Source organism: Chrysochloris asiatica, unplaced genomic scaffold, assembly GCF_000296735.1.
Source record: "Chrysochloris asiatica unplaced genomic scaffold, ChrAsi1.0 scaffold00354, whole genome shotgun sequence".
Lineage (NCBI taxonomy): Eukaryota > Metazoa > Chordata > Mammalia > Afrosoricida > Chrysochloridae > Chrysochloris > Chrysochloris asiatica.
This window is the reverse complement of record NW_006408872.1, coordinates 2,261,879-2,285,467: the sequence shown is the minus strand read 5'-3', so window position 1 is coordinate 2,285,467 and position 23,589 is coordinate 2,261,879. Positions and strand designations below refer to the sequence as shown.

Here is a 23,589-nt window from a genome sequence, read left to right as displayed (position 1 = left end):
ATGTTGTCTCCTGATACTATCAATCCTGATACAATCAAGATGTTCTCTCCCAAGATGGCGGCTCCTGGAACAGCTGAGTGTCTTGATCCAGAAAACAATGGATTTCTGGATTCCCTGCAAATTCCCCAGCTGTAAACCCTCCAATCCTCCAAACATACCTTTATATTTGTTTCAGAGTTCCACCACTATCTCGTGAGCCCTCTTGGCCCGGTGTTCCGTAGAATACAATAAATCGTTATAAAATAGACACCTTCATAACTATTGCCAATACAGGAGTTCCACGTTCCCTCCAGTATAAGAGGACTCAGAGTGTTCAAGCAGGACAGTCTTGAACCATGCAGGACCCATGGTGCTGACATTTTCTTCCCTTCAGCGGGCTGTCTTTCCATTCTTTCAATAGTCTCTTTTGATAAACAAATTAATACTTTTATTGAACTTTAATTTCCTATCACCTCCTTTACATTCTGTACTTTTTCTATCTCATTTCAGATCTCTATTCTACTGTCATAAAAACCCTCTAAGTTATCTTCCAAAATCTCTTCCATTTTTTCTTTTATAGTTCTCCTATCCCTCTAGAAGTGGTGTCTTTCTAGGACATTAGGTGGGGGTCCACAGCTGTCTGAATTCATAAGGACACCCAATTGTCCCAGCAAAGAGACCACTCTTCTCTACAGCTCTTAGATGCCACCAATATCACCCTCAGTGTTTAGTTTCACTTCTGAGTCCTCCTCTCTGTATTGGTGGACTTTGGAGCCTGGGCCAACATCAGTCTAACATTTATTATATCTTCTCTGGTAGCGTAGTGGTTACGAATAGGCCACGAACCTTAAGGTCAGCAGTTCGAAACTACCAGCTATTCCATAGGAGAAAGATGAGGCTTTCTGCTCCCATAAAGATTTACAACCTCAGAAACCATGTTTTGAGTTGGAACTGACTCCACGGCACATAACCACCACCACATCATAAGCCTTGATACCCAGTGAAGGAACTGCTTCCACCAGGTTCTTTGAAAATGTGTTTGTTTTTTGCATTTGTGTATGTGGTTTTTGTTTTTTTAGAATTCACTCAACAGATAACACACACACTTGACAGGGTGTTGACTGGGACTGTGATGAGCTAACCTGTTGAAAATGTTGAATCTCTCAAGCAGGGAGCATGGTATTTCACGTCACTTATTTAGGATCCTATCGTTCTCTTAGGGTTTATAGGTTACCCCACCCAGAGGTCTTATCTAGTTGTTAGATTTGTTGGTTCTAAATATTGAGTCCCATTTATAATAACATCCAAAGATAAAATACAAAAAACATCACTTTATCTGTTGCCAATATATAAAAATACAATTGAACCCTAAATTGACTTAGCTTTCAGTATCCTTGCTGAAATTTGTTTGCAAAATGTGGACTTAGTTTCTTCCTTTTAAAACCTACTTTGTCTTCTTACCTCAGTACAATCAATATTGCAAAACTGCCTCCAAAATCCAGTCTTCCCTGCTTCCACAGAGATGGAGTTATGAGCTGGCACCAAGCTGCCCAGTCAGACTGCACCTCAGCTCCCCTTGCCATTAGGTGTGGCCCTAAGGCTAAGCCATCGAATGTGGGAGGGCCAGGAGCACCACTCCCAGGTGGAGCCTCAGGACAGTGATGCCTGTCACCCTTGCTCATTTCCCTTTGACAACCAAACACACCCAGACTCTCTGCCACACATACTCGACCACACAGGCTGAGGACAGCCCTAAAGGTTGATAGAGAAACAAGATGTAGGAGAATAAGCGTCCTGAAATACATGTGCCCACTGAGTCAGAATTAGAATTGTTATGTAAGAGAAAGAAACTCTCATCTTGTTTGATGTTAGGGGTCTGTTAGCAGCACTCCAGCATATACAAACAAGGGTAAAGGCATCCTATTTTATTCCTGATCTTAAAAGTTTTCAACATTTCATCCTTAAATATGCTATGCAGAGTTTTTTTTTTTTTCTATTCCTAGTTTTCTAAGAGTTGTGTGTGTGTGGGGGGGGGGGGGTTAATCATAAATAGATGCTGAATTTTGTCAAATATTATCCCTGCATCTTATAATAATATGATTTTTCTCCTGTAATCTATTGAAATGATGAATTACACTAATTTCTAAAGTTAAACATACTTTGCCTTCCTGAAATAAATCTACTACTCAATCATGAAGGACTTTAGCCTTTTCCTACACTGCTGGATGTAACTTGATAATATTTTGTCTAGGATATTTACATCTGTATTTGCAATTTTCTTCTCTTGTGCTCTCTGTTGAATTTTCATGCATTAGTGAGTGTTCTCTTTAAAAAAAAAAAAAAAAAAAATTCCCTGTAAGAGTTTATGTAAGATTAAGATCATGTCTTCCTTCACTGACTTCCATCTAGGCCTGACTTTGACCTTTTCTTTATGAGCAACTTTTCTTTCTGATCCATGTTTTCTTTGCTTTTTTTATTTAAACAGTTTTATTGAGATATAATTCACATACTCTACAAGTCACCCTTTTAAAATGTACAACTCAATGGTTTTAAAATATACAATTCACAGTTAATTGTAAAACCTTTACATCACCTCAGAAAGATATTCTATATACTCCTTAGCAATCTTCCCCTTATTTCTCCCCCTAACCCTTGGCAACCACTTTCGGCCTCTATGGATTTGTCGATTCTGAGCATTTCATGTGAAGAAAACCATAAAATATGTGGACTTTGTGACTGGCTTCTTTCATCCTGCATAATGTTTTCAAGGTTTATGTATGTTGTGTAGCACATAACAGTACTTCATTCCTTTTTATGACCAAATAATAGTCCACTGTGTGGCTATATTATCTATTGCTCATCCACTTAGGATGAATATTTCAGTTGTTTGCACTTTGGGGCTCCTATATAAAGTTGCTATGAAAATCCATGTATGATTTTATGCAGATACGTGTTTTCATTTCACTAGAGTACATACCTAAGAATGGCATTGCTAGGTCAAGGTCACGTTGTCATTGTTAGTTGCCATTGAATCAATTCCAGCTCATGGCAATACCAGGTGGTGCAGAGTAGAACTGTGTTCATTGAGTTTTTCAGAAACAGATTGTCATACTTTCTGTCCAAGGCAGCTCTGGGTGGATTCAAACCATCAACTTTTTGGCTAACAGTTGAGTGTTTAGTCATCTGTGCCACTCAAGGACTCCATACTAATTCATAGAAGAATTCTATTTCATTGTTTGAGGAACTGCCAGTCTGTTTTCCAAATTGGCTGTACCATTTTACATTCCCATTGATTCAGTTTCTTTAACTACTATAGGACTAGTCATGGGAAGCCCTGATGGCACAGTGTGACCGTCTGCTGCCATAAAACTACAGCATGAGAAATCTTCTGGGATACTTCTACTCTCTCCTATGGGTCACTATGAGTTGAAATCGACTCAACAGCAATAAAGGCATTTTGCTTCAACTCAAAAAGGTTTGGGTTTGAGTCAAGATTTCTATATCTTGAAGAAGTTTTTATTTTTATGGCTTTATGAATTACATCTAAATCTCCAAATTTATTGGCATGAAAATGTTTACAAGATGCTCTTATTTTTATTTGAAGAATCGATAGTAATGTCCCCTCTCTAGAGGATGCTAGTTATTTATTTGAGTTACCATTTACTTCATTGGTGGTTGGTGGTTGCAAGTTGTTGAGTTGGTTCTGACTCACAGTGATCATGTATAGGGTTTCTAAGGCTGTAAATCTTTACCAGAGCAGAGAGCCTCATCTTTCTCCCAAGGAGCAACTGGAAGATTCGAACGACTGACCTTGTGATTAGCAGCCCAGCTCATAATCCTCTACTCTTCCAGAGCTCCTTGTTTTACTTTATTAGTCTTAGATATTTCACAAGTCCTTTCTTTCAGAACAGGGATTTGTCTGTCTTAATTGCATGTTTGACTTCTTGTTTTTTCATTCATTTCTGTTTCTCTCTATTTTCTTTCTTTTTAGTTTGAGTTTACCTTGCTGTTCTTTTCATAGCTCCTAATGTAAACACATAAGGAGCTCTGATAGCGTAGTGGTTACGAATCGGGCTGCGAACCTTAAGGTCAGCGGTTCGAAACTACCAGCTGCTCCGCGGGAGAAAGATGAGGCTTTCTACTCCCGTAAAGATTTACACCCTCGGAAACCCTTTACAGGGTCGCTATGGGTCGGAACCGACTCGACGGCACTTAACAACAACAACAATGTAAACACATAAACTTCGATATCCTAGGCATCAGTGAGCTGAAATGGACTAGTACTGGCCATTCTGAATCTGACCACCACATGGTATGACAAATTGAAGAGGAATGGCACTGTATTCATGATTAGAAAGAACATAATCAAGATCTGTCTTGAAGCACTGTCCATGATAGATAGGATAATATCCGTATGCTTACACAGAAAACCAGAGAATACAACTATTATTCTAATTTACACACCAAGCACTAAAGTCAGTGATGATGAAATTGAAAACTTCTATCAACTTCTGAAGTCTGAAATTGATTAAACATGTGATCAAGATATACTGATGATTACTGGTGATTGGAATGCAAAGGTTGGAAACAAACAGGAAGGATCAGTAATTGGAAAATATGAACTCGAGGATAGAAACAGTGCTGAAGATCTCATGATAGAATTTTGCAAGACCAATGACTTCTTCATTGCAAATATCTTTTCTAAACAACATAAAAAATGACTATATACATGGACCACAGCAGGTGAAATACACAGAAATCAAACTGACTACATCTGTGGAAAGAGATGGTGGAAAAGCTCATATTATCAGGCAAAACAAGGCCGGGGCAGACTGTGGAACAGACCATCAATTGCTCATATGCAAGTTCAGGCTGAAGCTAAAGAAAATTACAGCAATTTCCATGAGAGCCAAAATAGAACCTTGAACATATCCCACCTGAATTTAGAGATCATCTCAAGACCAGATTTGTTGAATTAGACACGAATGACCAAAGACCACAAGACCTGTCAGAAGACATAAAAAATATCATACAGGAAGAAAGCAAAAGGTCAATAAGAAGACAAGAAAAAAAAGATCAAAATGGATGTCAGGAGAGACTCTGAACCTTGCTCTGCAACATAAGAGGTGCTAAAGCAAATGAAAGAAATGAGGAGGTGAAAGAGCTGAATAGAATATTTCAAAGGTCGCCATGAAAAGACAGTCAATGCAAAGATCTGGAGTTGGAAAACTAATAGGGAAGAACACAGTATTTCTCAAGCTGAAGGAATGGACAAAAAATTTAAGCCTCAACTTGCAATATGAGGTGCTGTGGGTTAATGTGCTGGCCTGCAAAGTCAGTTTGAACTACAAGATTGGCAGTTCAATCTCACCAGCTGCTCCTCGGAAACTATGAATCAGAACCGACTTAACGGCACTTAACAACAACGGGCAAAAAAAAAAAGAATGATACAGAAAGCATCAAAAGAAGATGGAAGGAATACACAGAGTCATTGTAAAAAAAAAAAAAAAAGAAATGGTCGATGGTCACGCATTTCAAGAGGTAAAGCCAATGAAGGAAGAGGTCCAAGGTGCACTGAAGGCATTGACAAAGAACAAGACTCCAGGATTGATGGAATACAAATTGAAATCGTTCAACAAATAGATGCCGCACTCACTCATCTATGCCAAGAAAATGGGAAGACAACTACCTGGTCAACTGATTGGAAGAGACTCATATTTGTGCCCATTCCAAAGAGAGGCGATACAAAGGAATATGGAAATTATCAGACAATACCTTTAATACCCTATGCAAGTAAATTTGCTACAGATAACTCAAAAACGGCTGCAACGGTACATTGACAGGAAACTTCTAGAAGTTCAAGCCAGATTCAGACGAGGGATATAATTACTGACATTAGGTGGATCTTGGATGAGAGCAGAGAATACCAGAAAGATGTTTACCTGTGCCTTATTGACTTTGCAAGAGCTTTCGATTGTGTGGATCATGACAAGCTATGGACAACACTGTGGAAAATGAGTATCCTGGAACACTTAATTGTGCTCATGAGGAACCTATATACAGACCAAGAGGCAGATGTTTGAATAGAACAAGGGAACACTGAATGATTTAAAATTAGGAAAGTTGTGTGACAGGGTTGCATTATTTCACCATACTTATTCAATCTGCATGCTGAGCAAATAATTTGAGAAGCTGCATTGTATGAAAAAAATGTGGCATCAGGGTTGGAGGAAGACTTATTAACAGTAGTATGCAAATGACACAATCTTGTTTGCCAAAAGCGAAGGACTTAAAATACTTACTGATGAAGATCAAAGACCACAGCCTTTGGTATTCATTGCTCCTCAATGGAAAGAAAACAAAAATCCTCACCATTGGAACAATAAATAACATCAAGATAAATGGAGAAAAGATTGAAATTGCCAAAGACTTCATTTTGTTTGGATCAATCATCAACACTCATGGAAGCAGCAGTCATGATATTTTCAATAATCTCATATGCATGTGAAAATTGGGTAATACTGTATAAGAATTGATGCATTTAAGTTATGGTGTTAGAGGAAAATATTAAAAATACCAAGGACCACCAAAAGAACCAACAAATCTGTGTTGGGAGAAGTATAACCAGAATGCTCCTTGGAAGCCAGGATGGCCAGATTTGTTTCTCATACTTCAGACATATTATCAGAAGGGTCCAGTCCCTGGAGAAGGGCATCATGTTTGGTAGAGGGTCAGGGACTAGAGGAAGACCCCCAGCAAGATGGATTGGCACAATGGCAGCAGCACTGAGCTCAAGCATAGTAACGATTGTCAGGTTGGTGCTGACCAGGCAGTGTTTCTGTCTGTTGTACATCTAACAACAACAAAAACAGTTATGAATGCTGGCATCCTGGTATAGCACTGAACAATAATGCACTGGACCACAACGTCAGCTTGAACCAAAAGGTAGTTGGTTCAGACCCACCAGGCACTCTTCAGAAACCCTATACAGGACTGCTACAAGTCGGAACCAACTCGACATCACTTAACAGCAATGTGAATGCTGGGAGCATAGTGGCTCTATAGGATAAGCACTAGACAGTGAACTACAAGACTGGTGGCTCTAGAACACCTGCTGCTCTGTAGGAGAAAGATAAGGCTTTCTGCTTCCACATAGATATAAAGCCTCAGAAATCCTATACAGGGTCATAATGAATTGGAACCAACTCAAAGGTACTTAACAAAAATAATATGGATGCTTAGGAGTACAGGTGGTGCTGCACAATAAGCAGTGGACTGCTAACCACAAGGCCAGCAGTTCAAACCCACCAGCCACTCCATAGAAGAAAATGAGTCTGCTGCAATACAGATTTACACACTCTGAAACCCTATACAGAGCTGCTCTAAGGCAAAATCGCCTTGGCAACACTTAATACGAGTGCTGACTCAATGGTTTTCAGCTTCTCTTCTCTAGCACGTACTGAATGCTCTCAATGTCACTACATTAGTCACTACAAAAGACTAAGCCTCAACTACAGTCTGTGGGTCATTAGCAGGAGCCTCTCATGGCAGCATGATACTCTGCTCTCCAGCGACATTTTTAAGTCCCATTGATGAGTGCTTTTGTGAATGCTTTTCTTACTTTCTATATCCTTTTTAGGTGTCCCTTAAACATACTGGTGTGGTACTGTAGGATAAGCACTGGACCGACAAGGTCAGTTTGAACCACAAAGTCAGAGGGTCAAACCTACTAGTCACTCTCCAGAAACCCTATACAAGGTCGCTATGAGCTGAAGCTGACTTGACAGCACTTAACAACTGAAACATAGGCTATGTTGTTGTTGTTGTCAGGTGCCATCGAGTCGGAACCGACTCATAGCGACCCTATGCACAGCAGAACGAAACAATGTTCAATCCTGGGCCAACCTCACTACCGCTGCCACACCTGAGTCCATCAATGATGCCACCTGGCTGATCCATCTCGTTGGGGGTCTTCCTCTTTTTCTCTGACCCTCCACCTTACCCAGCATGACATCCTTCTCCAGCGATTGTTTCCTCCGGACAATATGTCCAAAGTATGAGAGACGAAGCTTAGCCATCCTGGCCTCCAAGGAGCACTCTGGCTGCACTTCTTCTAAAACAGATCTATTGGTTCTTTTGGCAGTCCATGGCACTTTCAGTATTCTCCTCCAACACCACAACTCAAAGGCATCAATTCTTCTACGAAACATAGGCTATAGACTTTTAAAATTCTAACTATAACCTTAACCATCTTAGCCTTTTAACTTAGAACATTTAGTCTGCTTACAATTACTTTCAGTACTATTGTGCTTTCTGATTACCACCTAGTTTGATTCTATTGGTCAGAACTGTTCTTTCTTGATTTATTTTGGACATTTTTATTAATTCCTTTTCATCTGCTAATTTGAAGTTTTCTAATATTTTCTATTATCTCCATGGTTACTCTCAAAATTTTAACAACAATCTGTAATTTTTTCAAGTCCACTATTGGTGGACTTTCCTTTCTGGGTAATATAAGTGCCTGAGATCACAACTCTACTGGTCCCTCTCAAATTATAAGGGGGCTTCAAAACGTTCATGGAAGAATGGAATTAAAAGGTAATGATATTTTCCCACTTGAAAGCCCCTAGTATATGCTATGTCGTTGTTAAGTGTGGAGTCGGTTCCAACTCATAGTGACCCTGTATAGGGTTTCTGAAGAGCAGCTTGTGTGTTTGAACTGCTGACCTTACAGTTTACCAGTCCCTTATTTATCCTACAGGGCCGCCAGGATTTCTTTGTATGCTATGGTGCATTTTAATTCTATAGTTAGGACCCACAAAGGTTATTATTTCATGGTCAGCAACCCATGGTAACCATTTTCCCTACTCATTTCTTCCTGCACTTTGGAGCATGCCAAGTAATGTCAGCCACATCCCGAGTTACAGCGTTTAATGCAGATCTACTGGTGTGAGCTGTTTATCTGAAAATGTCTTTATTTCACCATCATTTTAGAAAACTATTCACCACATGTTGAACTCTCAGTTGCCAATTAATATATTTCACACACTGATCATGTTGTTCTACTGTCTTCTGGCTCTACTGTCATCACCCTGAAGCCATCTGCCATCCTTTGAAGGTAGACTCTAAGTTTCCCTCTGACTGCTTTTGTAAGCTTTGGTCTTTGGTGTTTTGCAGTTCTAATTTTATAGGTTCTGGAATAGATTCGTTTTGCTTCTGCTTGGGAAGACACTAGATTTCTTGAATTTTATTGATAGCTTTAAACAATTTCAGAAAATTCCCAGCATTCTCTTCAGACATGACCGCATCCCATTCCTGTTTTCTCTGCTACTTCTGGGACTTTGATTAAACCACTTTAACCTTTTCATCATGTCATATAAGTTTCTGGACCTCTCCTTTTCTTTTTGTCTTTCCATGCTACACTCTGGATAATGTATTCTGATGTATCTTCCAGTTTACTAATTTTCTGCAGTGTTTTCTAACCTACTTCTAAATAAGTCTATTATTTTAAAAATGTTATCTACTTCAATTTTGGTTTTCCAGACTTGCTAGGTCAGTTTGGGGGGTTTTGTTCCTTAAAAGATAACCCAGGCTTATCTTACTTTTTAAAATACAGTGAACAGAATGGTTTTATTCAATGTGTGATGTTCTGTCTAGCGCTCTGTTGTATGTCTGTGGTCCTCACTCAATCTCATATCTGCCTATGCTTAGTTCTCTCTGACTATACACTGGTCAGTGTATTTGATAAATTAGTTCCAGGAGCAATTTGAAGCAGAGGAGAACGTTATTATTATTATAAAGGGTTATGAGGAGTATCCAAAAAAATGCCCACCCAGAATGTTAGAATGTAACCTCATTTGGAATAAAGGTCTTTGCAGAAGTAATTAAGTAGGGTCTTGAAATTCAATTATTCTGGAGTAGGGTGATCCAAAATCCAATGACAATTGTCCTTATAAGAGACAGCAAAGGAGACAGCTAAAAGCTACAAACAGGAAATGGCCACATAAAGCTGGAAACAGACATGGAAGTTATGCGGTCACAGTCATGAAACACCAAGAGCCGTAAGAAGTCAGAAAAGAGGCAATGATCCTCCCCGCAAAGTGTTCAAATAGGGTAGTCCTGCCAACACCTGGCTTTGAGCCTCCAGAATGAAGACACTCATGATAATTCGTTGTGGCTGTCCTAGAAAACTAATACAGACTTCAGAAAAGATTTCTATATGTGTACTCCAGCCAGGCTCCTAGAGGTACTTCAAGCCCTAACCACTGAGACCATGGGTGAGCTGGAAGCCTGGACCACACAGTGGATTTGAGCCCAGGATGCCCCTGTGCACTGGACTCACTGGCTTTTCCTCCTGTAGGACCTCCATGGATATGGCCATCTGGGACCCTGATTACTACAAGAAGGGCCACCTAGAGCTTTCCCACCAGGTGCAAGCCCTATGCTTTGCCCTGTCCTCTTCATCCCACAAGACTCCCCAAAACAAAACTTTGTATTTCCTTCTCTGGTATACTCTAGGGCAAAAGCTCATTTATTGCTATAGCTTCCTATTATTCCTCCATTGTGTCACTTCTTGTACACTTTTGGAATTAACATTTTTAAAAATGAATTCAGTTCTCATTTTTTCAGCAAGAAAAATGAGATACAGAGGTTGCCATAACTAGAAACAGGAAGTCTATACTCAAACATTCACATATATTTCCATGTAATCTCCAACAGCCTTGTGAGGTATTTTAGCTCTAGTATATATGGTAGTGTAACAACAACAACATATATGGTAGTATGGTGGTTATGAATCGGGCTGCTAATCTCACGGTCAGCAGTTCGGAAACTACCAGCTGTTCTATGGGAGAAAGATGAGGCTTTTGGCTCCCGTAGAGATTTACAACCTCGGAAACCCTATACAGGGTTGTTATGAGTCAGAACTGACTCCACTGCACATAACAACAACATAAATGTAGGAAACAGAGGATCAGAGGGCTTCAATAACTTGGCCAACATTGTATAGCTCATAAGTGGTAGAGGCAAAACTAGAACTAGGTCTCCAAACTTAAAAACAGCCTCTTGAGTTGCTGCTGCTCTCCCATGGTCCAAGGGTTCAGGGAAAGCTCCCTGTGAACACTCTGATGGCTGTCCACTTCTACTGTGATGTCCATCCTCCTTGGCAAGGAAGGCAAGGCCACCAGTCAGGCATCAATTTCATTATTCCCCAAATTCATTATTCAAGTCATAAACACGAATAGAAAACATACAGAAAGAAGTTTCTTCAAGTGTACACATGGCTAGCAGTTATCATACTAAAACACAGATATACAAAGGGGCTTCAAAAAGTTCATGGGAAAGTGGAATTCAAAGCTGGTGATGTTTTTCCATGAATTTTCTGAAGCCCCCTCTTACATTTCCACCACTGCACAATGTTCCACTGGACAGCAGTGGCCTCAAGAATGGTAGGAGATGGGTATCATGAGAATGCCACCCCACCCTGGTGTAATCTTCAGTGAGGGCTGGGTTTAGAGCAGCCCCTCCCCTCAGGGATTTCAGAAGGCAGACCACTGGTGATCAGAAACAAGGTTTCCTGTTGGAGAGCCTACATGGAGAATGGAGACCTTGGGTCAGGGCTGGCCCCATGCGGGAGGGCCAAGAACAACTTTGCTCAGACTGGCCTAGGAGGCTCTTCCACAGTCTGGTTGCCTGACCACACCTTTGACATGTCCCTAGGACAGATGGGGAAACTGAGGCTCCAGACCAGTGTGGGTCCTCCTGCATACCAGGTGCCCATTGGAGGCCAGCAAGTGAGGCAGGGCAAGTGAGTACAAGTGTCCTCCACAAATGTCACTCCCTTCTCAGCTGCATACACGACACCTACCTACACAGGCCCCTCCATAGAGCCTTCCCTCAGCCTGCTCCCTTCCCTAAGTGCTCCTGTTTCAGCACTCCTTCCTGTCTTTCCTGAAACGCTCCTCAAGTGCCAACCAGTGCCTGCCAACCCTGGCGAGCCCACCCTTAGCCGCCTGTGCAGAGCACAGCTGAAACACAGCATCTTATCACTCAACAACTCTTTTCTCTAGGGCTCAGCCTCTGCTCCCTCAGCTCAGCAGGCTCTCTGCAAAGGCATTGGACACGGTCCCTTCAGTGCTGGATGGGCCATAGAGGGCCCACCTCGTCCCAAAGCCACCAGCCTCACCTCTGACATGTGGCTGGCACTGGCACTTGAGCCCCCCTGGCCTCACACAGAAGCGGGACAAAACCTTCAGGGCAAAGTAGCCCCAGAAGGATAGACGCTCATTGGTAGACTAAAGTTCTTGTCCTCAAGGGGTCCAGGGTGGCAGCAGGAAGAATCCAACCTCTTAGCTGTGCTCTCTATCTATTTAGCTTGAGTGGGGAATCTGCATCCTGGTGCTGGGTCTGAGACCTCCCCCACTTTGAGTCTTCGTGTCCTCCGGACAGCAATGACCCAACACCCAGGTGCATGTGGACACACTCCCGCCAGTCTCAGGCATGGACTCTGAAGGCCCCTCAGTTTCCTGCCATGAGCGGCATCCCTAGTGGGTGGACAGACACCAGCACCTGCCCCAACAGTCTTCCCTCCTGCCGGTTGGCTCTGGCCACCCAAATGGCCATCTCTGCCTCCAGCCTCTCCCCAGTGTCAGGAGCCAAGAGCCTGGGGTGGGATTGAGGAGAAAGACTGGCATTTCATAAGTCAGAGCTCCATGACAAAGAAACCTCAGGCCCACCAGACAGCATTTAATTTCTGTATGTAACAAAATCAAAATAAATTCCAACCCTGAGAAACTGGTTTTGAAATTAACCCTGTATCCTCCCTGAGGCTTGCAATTCAGCCAACTTCATCCTCATCCTCTTCCAACTCAGGTAAGCCATGAACAAGGGCTCCTTGAGAGACAGATAAAGGCAAGGACACTGGCCAGCCAGCAGCCCCAGGTTCCTCCCAGGCCACAGTTGTGCAGAGGATACATAATCCACTACCATGCAGGACACACACAACATGAGTTGAGTGCTACAGGAGCTGAGGAAGAGGGCCAGGAGGGGCTTTGAGGGCAGCTAGGCCTGATGGGCAGCAAGTGACCTTCTGGAAGGTGTCAAGGCTTGAGTGCCCCCTCCCTCTTCTGGGGCATGGGTGTGCAGTGTTGTCCAGGCAGTCCCAACTGACCAGCTGGATCCAAAACAGAGTTCAGACACTGCCCTCCACAGGGATGCCAGCCAGCCTCCTTCCAACCACCCCAGGTGAGGAAGGCCTGGACCCCTGCAAGGTCAACTGGGCAGCAGGGTCATCAGACAGACACACATCTTCAACTATGCCAGTAAACTCCTCTAGCACCATAGAGCCAAGCCACAGAAAGTCCTCTCCAAGTGAAGTCCTATAGGTCAGAGCTGCTTCTATTGTACCCAGTCTATGTGCAGACATGAAGGGCCTTCTGGGTCAGGGGAGACCTTGAGGGCTGCCAGCCAACCACTGCATCTTCCAGAGCAGGAATGGAGCCCACTGTCCTCAAGCAGGCACTGAAGCCTCCCTAGGAACCCAACCTGATTCTGGACCCCAGAAGCCAGACCCTGCATGGGCAGCCCCAGTTCCCACCTCACTATGAGCCCATCTCAGTGCGCTGCCTGGCCTGAGTCTGCTCTGCAGACTGGGTGACTCCCAGTGCTCATGACGACCTTGGCCACCCAAGGTGTAAAAAGAGAATTAAAAACAAAACAAAAACCATCCCTCTCATAGCACTCCCTACGTAACTGGGTTCAATGATCTAGTGCAGTGGCCACAGAGGAGTCAGACACCATATGAAGTTATGAAGTTTATTAAAGAAGTTGGCTGTTTACAATTTGGGGTCAGAAATGCTCAGGGCACAATGTTCCAGTAGGACAGCCTCTCCTCAGTCATGCCCACAGGTAGGTCTCTCTCTGCCCAGCCAATGTTACAAAGCTATTTAAGGGCTACTGATAAATGCTCACAGGGCATACCATTCCACCATAAGCCTCAGTCTAGAGGCACTGGGCGCTAAATCAATGGGTCAGCAAAACTTGTAATTGTTGAGTGCCATTGAGTCGGTTCCGACCCATAGCAACCCTGTATAGGGTTTCCGAGGGGTGACTGGTGAGCTTCAATTGCTAACTTTGTACCTAGAGGCAACCCACTCTGCAAGCAAGCCTCCCGCCCGAAGTCACTCGGCTTTACTTGGTCTGTGGGCTGGGAAACTCACTGCTCTGGCTCCTGTTCTGGTTCTTGATTCTGCTACTGCTGCTCTTCTGCTCCTCCTCTGGTGCCCCAGCTTTCTGTCCCTGGGTCACAAGGAGGTTCAACACACAGGGGCCACGGGGTCTGGAGGACATGCTCCACTCCTAACTCTTTCTTCTTGGTGGTAGTGAGATTCTCCCATGAGATGGCTTATTTTAGACACATTGGAATTCCAGGGTTTTCCAATCACAACTAACCCTGTTAACCATTCATAACTGAATCATATAATCCTGTAAGCATCGTTTCCCACCTTCTTTTACCCAGACCTATTAGGGCAAAAATACCATTTGGTGGGAGTTTACAAAGACTATGGCTAGAAGAGACATTAAAGAATCTACTGCATTGTATATAGGGAGCACCTAAATCCAAAGTCTGATAGGCAGAAAGAGTTCCCAAAGATGTACACCCCCACCCCTCAGGTCAGTGTGTCTTTGCCTTCTGGTCCCCATGGCATTGCCTCCCCAGATGCAGACTCCTTGGTCTCACTGATGCCAGGGTAGACTGGGAGACTGAGAAGCACCCCACCAAGCCCACTGTCTACCCCAGGGTGACCTGGGTGGCTGCTGTTGGGAGGGGCTGGATCAAGGCCCTAACTCTCCTCTCTGACGCAGCACTCTGGCTTTGTGATCCTCTGGCCGCCTTTCCTCCATGAGCCAAATCTCCAGCCCACTTCCCCTGGCTCCTTTACCTCAGGTATCGCTAAGAAAAACAAACGCAGCCTGAGGTTTGACTTTTTCCATTCCCTCGTCCGGGATGCCGGTCCCGCGGTCGGGGAGCTGCCAGCTGAGCAGTGGCATTTCCTCCAGCAGGCAGGGGCCAGCGCCCAGCCAGGGAACTATGGCTGGGGGAGAGAGGGGGGACAGGGAGGGTTGTGGAGCCCTGGGGCCTGCAGGTCACAAGCAGGGGCAACGAGGACAGGGCGCCGCCCAGCGCAGGGAGAGCTGAAGCTCAGCCACCTGCCTGCCAGCCCCTGAGGAACAGATGTTCCTTAATGATTAACCCCACAGGAAGCACGGGTTAATCATCACTGAGCCCAGCCTCTGGCCACACTCTGGACGCCTGAGGGTCAGACTCACAGCTTACCAGCCTCAAGGTCCAGGCCCCACTTACTGATCCCCTGATGGCCTCCAAATCCTTGTCAACTCCCTGCTTGCCAAACTGCCCCATAGGGAACTTTCCCACCCAGAAGCCATCCCCTCACCAAGCCCAGCCATGGGCTCCCCATCATAGCCCTGCCTTCCATACACCAGAGCTCTTGTTCCTTGTCTGAACTATTGGCCTTGCCTACCACACTAACCTGGGTCCCATTCATCCTTGAAACCATCTGTACAGCACAAGCTTGAAACCATTACACACACACAAGCAGGTGAGCCATCCACAGACTTAAGCACCACAAACCCACTATGAGTTTCCACAGAGCCTCCCTTCACTCAGCCCCACTTGGCCCCAACTCCAACTCAGGCTGATGACTTTACAGTACACTATCTAATGACCAGTCATCAAGGTCACAAGCCCGAGAATGTGCCATCTCCAGCCACCACCCAGGCAGAGCAAAGCTTTGAAGCATAAGCAGCCCTGGTGGGCAAAGGTGACTTGGCCTATGGATGATAGCTGGCCCCACACTGGGCTCCCCAGTCATGCCACCAGCTTCAGCTCAAGGAGGAAGCACAGTGTGCTGTGACCAGCAGCCCCTCACTCTCGACTTGAACTACCAGGGTAAAGAGTGATTGATTGTGCCCGGGCTGTCAAGTCAGCTTCCTGGAAGAGGCAAAAGGAGAAAACAATCCCAAAGACTGATGATGCTCGGAAATAGTGAAGAAAGACAGTGTGGGCCACAACAGCTCGTTAAACAACGCAGCACCTCTGGACCAAGCAGATCCTCCTGTGCTGATGGGCCTGGCCCCCACATAGTTAGACAGCAGGCATAGTGACCTACCGGGAATCTGACCCCTCACTGTGGCTTCCTCTTCCCACCTCTAGAAACAAGGTCAAGTCTACTTTCCCAAGCCACTGTGCCTGTTCCTGAGCCTTCCCTGAGCCAGGCTTAGCTAGGGTGGGCACCCATGCCTATGACAATGCACAAAAGGAGCCTGGTGCCCCATGGATGAAGGATTAAGGAGGAGTGGAGAGCGAGGCCTGCTTGACAGGTGTCGTCTTTCTGCAGCTAGGAAAGAGGACCCACGCCCGCTGCTCCCTCCCTGTATGCCCGCCCGCCTGCCTGCCTGCCCACAGCCTTTATCAGCCCATCTCCCCTCCCCTGAGGCTCCAGCAGCCACCAAGCCGGACTTTCCCCAGAAGGAATCTGTGTGTGTGCATTCTTTTCTCGAAGAAAAAAATTATCCACACACTTCTCCTATTGTGTTCATACGTTGTAAGGCTAAACCCCCTGGAGCTAAGGCCGGGAACAGCTGGGTGTCCTTGCCCTTGCAGGGCCACCCTTGGAGGAACACTCATGCCCCCATTGGTGCCCACCACCCCCACTGATGCCCACCACCCACAGGGGCTTTGCTGTCGGGCCCTGGCCCAGGGCAGGAACCCAAGCCACACTGGTGGTAAGAAAGAGCTTGTGGAACAGAACGGAACGGGCCGGGAGGCGAGATTAGGCCCAGCTGTCTCCCTGTGCAGACGGCGGCCGGCACAGGAAGCCCAGGCGGCTGTGGGCAAGACATCTGTTCACACAGCTGAGGGAGCCAGGTTGTCGTCGTTCCAGCCCTCACCTCACAGAGTCATCGCTCCCGTGTGAGCTGCACATACCCCATCTCAGGGCCCAGAGTGACAGAGGCAACCTCCAAGGCTCTGCCTCAAAGGTCTGCTCTTAAGACTGACATCAAGGACCTATCTGCATTTGACTCCACCTCAGTCTCTGTGTGGGGAGACAAGGGAGAGGAAGACAGGTATAAGAACAGAGTGGCATCCTAGCCCTGTTGGGGGACCCCACATAACCTTTACAGAAAACTGTGGATGGAAGGGCCAGTCTGGGACCTCTCCAGAGCAGACTAGAACAGAGGGGCAGCAGGAGAGGGGCTTTGGAGAAGGCCCCCACCTTGAGAGACTCCTACAGTCCCCTCAAAGGGTAAGACACTGGCCAGGATGTCCAAGTTCCTGGTCTGAGCAACACATCCCCTCTGATGTGTACCGAGACCAGTGAGTGCTGGAAGAAGCTCCCTTTCCTCCCCATGCTGGGTCATGGTGGGTAGAGTTGGACTAGACCCCTACCCCACCCCCTGACTGTCACTTTCTGGGGTTTCAAAACATGGTTTATTTGCCCCTCAGGCCACTGGGGTCTCCTTCCAGCTCTCTTGATGGCCTATGTGCCTCAGGGCAAGCCCATCTCTTGGACACTGCCCTTCTCTTCGTGACTTCCCAGAATGTTCATGGCACTCCACAGACCTCGTGTGTCTCCATGGTCCTGACCTTCTCAGGATGGGACTGTTGCCCCAAACCAGAAACTTGAGCTGCTCAGGCCCCCACCCACAGTCAAGAGTTGGGCCCCCACCCTACTTTCCAACATCTCTCCATGTTTTCCCTTACTCACCCTCTGGCCCTGCTGTGGTGCCCCATTACTCTAAATCGCTAAGTCTCTCATGCCACCTGAGAAACCTTTCCCACTCCCCACCAGGAGACAGACAAGCACCCCTTCCAAGCAGGCTGTCCACATGGCCTCATGAGGTACAGGACTGGTGGCTCAATCCCCAAGGCCATAGGCGTGTGCCCAGGGATGCAGAGGGCTGTGCTTGACCTCTCAGTTGGGGTCAGGGAGCTCGTCAGCTTCCCTCCTGACCCAAGGGCCCTGATGTATACACCCACAGGGACCATTGGACAACAGCTACTCTAGGTAGCCAGGCACCAGTAAGCAGTGACAGCCATTGTCTCACTGGTTCCCTACCACTACCTAGCCAGCCAGCACAAAGAGGCAGCCTCAGGAAAGACCCTTGTTGCCCATAGGTCAGCAGGGCTGGGATGCCCGGTGCATAGCAGTGAAAGAGGGCATCAGTATATACCAGTCAGAAGATGGGGTCTCCTTGGTCCAGGAATACATGTTATCTATATAAAGAGTTTGTATAACTTAATGACAAAAAGACAGACAAACAACACAGTTTAAAAAATGAACAAAGGATTTCAATAGACATTTATCCAGAGAAGATACACAAATGGCCAACTGTTGTAGTTGGTAAGTGATGTTGAGTCAGTTCCAACTCATAGCGACCCTGTATAGGGTTTCGGAGGAGCAGCTGGTGAATTTGAACCACCGACTTTGTGGTTCAAACTGACCTTGCAGTCCAGTGCATTAACCCACAGTACGATGTCATGACTCCTCAGGGAAATGCACACAGATCAAAACCGTAATTAGACACCACTTCACCCCCACTAGGATAGCTATGATCAGAAAGATAGATGATAAGAAGTGTGTACAAGGTTGCCAAGAAATTAAAATACTCATGCACTGCTGATAGGATTATAAAATGGTACCGTGGAAAACAATCTGGCAATTCTTCAAAAAGTTCAAATCAGTTGCCATGTTGTTGTTGTTTAGTGCCATCAAGTTGGTTCCCACTTATAGGAACCCTGTATGGGATTTCCAAGGAGTGGCTGGTAAGTTTGAACCGCTGACCTTGTGGTTCAAACCGACCTTGCAGTCTAGTGCTTTATACCACACATTGATGTTGTTGTTATTAAGTGCCGTTGAGTCGATTCTAACCCATAACAACCCTGTATAGAGTTTCCAAGGAGCAGCTGGTGAGCTTGAACCATCAACCTTGCAGTTCAAACGACTTTGCAGTCTGACGCATTAGCCCACAGTGCCACAATATGTCCCAGCAATTCCACTCCTACACCTCTACCCCAAAGAAATGAAAATGTGTCCACACAAGAAGTTGTATACAAATGTTCATAGCAGCATTATTCACAATAGTCAAACAGTACAAACTGCCCAGACTGTCTATGCATTGATGATAAATAGATATTTAAAACGCTCTACATTCATGTTGTTGTTAAGTGCCGTCAGGTCGGTTCCAACTCATAGCGATCCTGTATAGAGTTTCTGAGGAGCAGCTGGTGAGCTTGAACCGCGACCCTGTGGTTCAAACGGACCTTGCAGTCCAGCGCATTAACCCACAGCACCACACCAGGGCTCCAAAAAGTATTAGTCCATCATAAAAAGGAATGAAGTCCTAATACATCTTACAACATGGAAGAATCTCAACAACAGTATGCTGAATAAAAGAGAGCTGTCACAAAAGGGTACATATCATATGATTCCACTTATATGAAAAGTCTAGAATAAGCAAACCATAGAGACAGAGGGGTTTCAGGGAGGAGGAGAGGGGAGAATGGGAAGACTGGGCACAGTTTCCTTTTGAGTTGATGAAAATGTTCTAGAATTAGATTGTGGTTGGTTGCACAGCCTTGTGAATATACTAAAAACCTCTAAACTGTGTACACATTAAAGGGGTGAGTTTTTATGGTATGGAAACTACATCCCAATAACAAAAAGGAGACAGGGTCCTAAGGCCTGCCTGGCACGTAATTCACGTGATACAGAGCAAGCAGCCCACCTAGCCTTCGTTTGCCACCAACAGCCGTCCAAAACCTTTCCTGCTGCACATGGCTGACAGCCTCTAGCTCTGGGCCATGACAGTAACTCTCCATGCTGGGTTCTGCCTTCTTTTCTGTGCAGGCAGCCAGGCTGCAAAAAACAAGACCAGAGGACCAGCCCACAGAGCACGAGCAGGGCAAGACAGAGACCTGGTCTCAAGCAGTCTACAGAGGCTTCTTGATCAAGGTAGAGTACACAAGGAGAGCCTCCAAGCTTAAGGACACTTTCCTCCTCTTTTAAAGAAAAAGCCAGGCTGGAGGCCTCGGGTCATTGCTTTGTCCAGACAGCACTGTGGAGCAGCCCAGCCAGCTTCCTTCTGCTGGCCTCCCAGAGGACTTCGCCAGAGCTGGCAGGCTCCACGGACTCTCTAAGAAAAGGGCAGTAAGGTTCTAGAGAGCTCTGCCACGGACCTCACTCGGCTATTCTTTGGGCATTCAGCCCCACTGTAGAGTGGAGGGTCACTGAGAGGCCAGCTGCCCCAAAGCAAATCCCAACCAGTTCCTCCAAATCCACCCCCAGCTCTGACTCCACATCTGCAGGGAATGTGCAGGCGGTATGCCCAAGGGTCTGGATTTTGCTGGCCCCACCAGGAACAACTCCCTACGTTTGCTCCACGTTTCACGTGCACAGCCTTCCAGCCTATCATCTCACTGACTTTAAACATCAGTCCATGGACAAACTAAAGTTGTCAACCCACCCAAGTTTACCGTCTGTAACTTTCAGGAAAAGACGCAGCAAATCTGAGTCCAAGTCTGTTTCCCAAATTTGCCACGTGACCTTGGGCCAGCCTTTCTGCTCAGAGATCAGACCCACCCCTCCTCCAAGGAAGGGCATCAGGCCAAATCAGCTAAAGCCCCTGCAGCACAGACACTGCAGCAGCCCTCAGAAGAACCAGATGGAAACACCACCTGCTAATCAAACAGAGATACACTCAAACCATGAAGGCACTGGAGCCCCTCACAGGGAAGAAAAGATGGGAATCCCCTTGCCCCAGGCAGGCAGACCTGAAGGGGTCCGTCATGGTGGCTGGAGGCTGCAGAAAAGGGCAGGAGGAGCAGGGCAGCCTCGGGTAGGGTTGCAGGCTGGGGGAAGGGGTGGGGAGGGCGCACTAGGCCACGTGATGCCTCCCCCAGGCCAGCCTCGCTGGGTTTCTGGGCTGTAACTGGAGCTGCGTTCTTGCCTGGGAGCCTCCGTGCCAGGCAGAGCTTTCTGAGGGGGGAAGGGAAAAGAGAGGCCTTGATGGAGCCCCTTCCTCCTACTCCCTCTATACTCCTGGACTCCAGGATGGAACCTGCAGTGCTTCAATGTTCCAGCGGAACCCACAGAGAGTGTGCCTGTCCCTTTGCCCCTCCAGCTAGAGCCCCTGCCCAGCCCTGAAGGCCTAAGTCCCATCTCCAATCTCCTCCTCCCTTTGCTGGAACAGGAGATAGAGTCCCAGACCTGCCCCAGAGGTCATCGTCCTGGAGTGTCTGGTCTCCCTTCCCCTCCTGGGCCCAACCTACCAATGTTCACTGAGCTCTACATGGTCAGGCACATACTGGCCTGAGGTCCCCTCTAGCTCTACTTTGGTCCAGTTGGCACTTGTCCTGCTTCCCCAGGACAAGCGTCATCTGCTCCTGTCCCCTGGTTTGGGGAGGTCCCACTCTTCATTTCACAGTCCTCCAGGGCAGCAAACTTACCTTCCGTTTCTCTCCACCCAGTACAACTAGAAAAGAAAGTTGTGCTCACAGGGCCCGGCTCAGAGGAGCCTCCCCAGCCTCCCTGATGGTTCCTGGGCGGCCAGAAACAGGGGTTAGAAGGATGACTCGAAGAACCACCAATAGTTCCAAAGCTGTTACTAACTGCCACACAAGATTTGTTCCCTGCATGGGCTAAACAGGTAACTATGTCTAAAACAGCAGGACACAACAACCCCCAAAGGGGAAGGGCACAGAGAAAGCTAAGAGAAAGTGGAGCTCTGTCTGTATAGCTGGCAGCACTGAGTTGGACCCAGACCTATGGGAAACTGCATGAAGAGGCCACTGAGCAAAGCCCCAGCACAGGCAAGGTAGTGTGTACAGAGCTGGGGAGTAGTCCCATGTGTGCAGCTTGGGACAGAGGAAAGGCACCCTGGTTAACAAAGTCACTCAGAGATCCCATCTCTTGACCCTTCCTCCTGCCCATAGGGGTAAAACTGAGGGTCTCCTAGAGTGTCTCCAGAGACTTGCCTGCCCTCCTCACAGAGAGGGCCCCAGAGTCCTTGCAGGCAGTGGGCCCAGGTCCAGGAGCCTGAAGAGGGTTCGAGGTAAAAGCTCCAGGGAAAGGAGACACAGAGCTGACCCTGGAAGACGACCCAGGAGGAAGGAGAAGAAAGAGAAGAAAGGGGGAGAAAGAAAAACACAAAAGGAAAGTTTCCCATGAAAATATTTTATTTTCTTTGAGAACAGGATACACCTGCAGGGCTCCTCGGCCCAGTCAGCCTCTCCCCGCCCAGGCCAGCGCCAGATTTCTGGGCCAACGGGGCCCTCTGCCGGCCAGGCCGCTCAACGCGGGTGCCCCAAGCCAGGACCGAGGAACAGGTGACAGGCGGAGGGCGGTGGCCAAGGAGCGTCCTGCCGGACTTCAGGACGCCCAGGACAAGGACTCTGACGAACGGGAAAGAAGGCGCCTCGGCTCCCAGGGGCGGCTTCCCGAGGCGGGAATCAGGGAAGGGTGGGGAAAGCCGGCTTTCTGCCTTGGTGCCACCCTGGACTTCGGTGTGTAAAGCGCAGCAAGGATTCCTAAAAGTAGTTAAGCGCGGACATCCCGGATCTGGGGGAAAGGAAGGGTGAAGGGAAAGGAGGAGAGAGACGCGCCAAAACCACTGTCGGCCGCAAACTGCTTTTGCAAAAGAAATGGGACCGCGGGAAGCGTCCCCGCGAGACAGCGGGGAGGCGGTGGCTTTGCCACTACCTCAGCCGGGCGCCGGGCCCTGAGGACTTAGGCTGTCTGACGCTCTATCGGGACGGATCCGACAGACGCGCTCCTGCGGGCCGGGGGCGGCGTCAGAAGTAAAGCACAAGAAAAATAAATTCTTCTAGCTTGGAGTCCCCCCCCCCTCCCTCCTTTGGGGCTCAGTGCAAGGAACATCTGGATTTTGTACATATTTTTTTTGTTGTTGTTAAATTAACTTCTCGGGGAGAGAAAGGAGGAGGGGAGCTGCAAGAGGGGTGGGCAGGGATCGAGGAGGCTTGAGTTATTTGGCAAGAGCAGGCGGCCTAAAGAAGCCGGGACTCGTCCTGGTCCCCTGAGCGTCAGGCAGTCCCGCGCTCGGCGACTACGAGTCCAGGGTCACTGAGGACCTTGTCCCGCGCAAGCCCATCGAGGACACCGACACCCCAACCCAAGCCGCGCCGCTGGAACACCGACCCGCAGCCCCACCGACGCGCGCCGCAAACAAATAGCTCCAAGCAACCCTGGAGGCCCCAACTAAGCCAGGGCCCCAGGCACCTGGCCCGGCCGCTGCCCCCAGGATCGTGAGCGTCACCGCCATAGTCAACACTCCGGCGACCCCCAGCCCCGCCCGCCCCTAACCTCGGCGGCAGAGGAGCACCTACCCGAAGTAGGCGGCCGAGGGGCGCAGCGCGGCGAGCAGCAGCGTCAACGCAAAGGACGCGGCGAGCCAGCGCGCCAGGAGGGGCCCATCCAGCATCTTGCTGCGCCGCGGTGGCTGACCATCTCGCTCCCCCCGGCTCCGCGCAGGGCGCAACGAGGGCCGCCGCCCTCTTATAGCGCCCGGAGCGCC

General features: G+C 47.4%; 1 protein-coding gene across 1 annotated transcript in view; it reads right to left on the bottom strand.

Annotated features, from left to right (window-relative positions):
• WNT9A (wingless-type MMTV integration site family, member 9A) overlaps positions 1 to 23,582 on the bottom strand; it is a 37,920-nt gene extending 14,338 nt beyond the window's left edge. Inside the window, exon 1 of the mRNA XM_006876123.1 lies at positions 23,402 to 23,582. Coding sequence (XP_006876185.1) covers positions 23,402 to 23,496 — 95 coding nt within the window. The 5' untranslated portion in view covers positions 23,497 to 23,582. The remainder of the gene's footprint in view (positions 1 to 23,401) is intronic.
• Between the last annotated feature and the right edge of the window lie 7 nt (positions 23,583 to 23,589).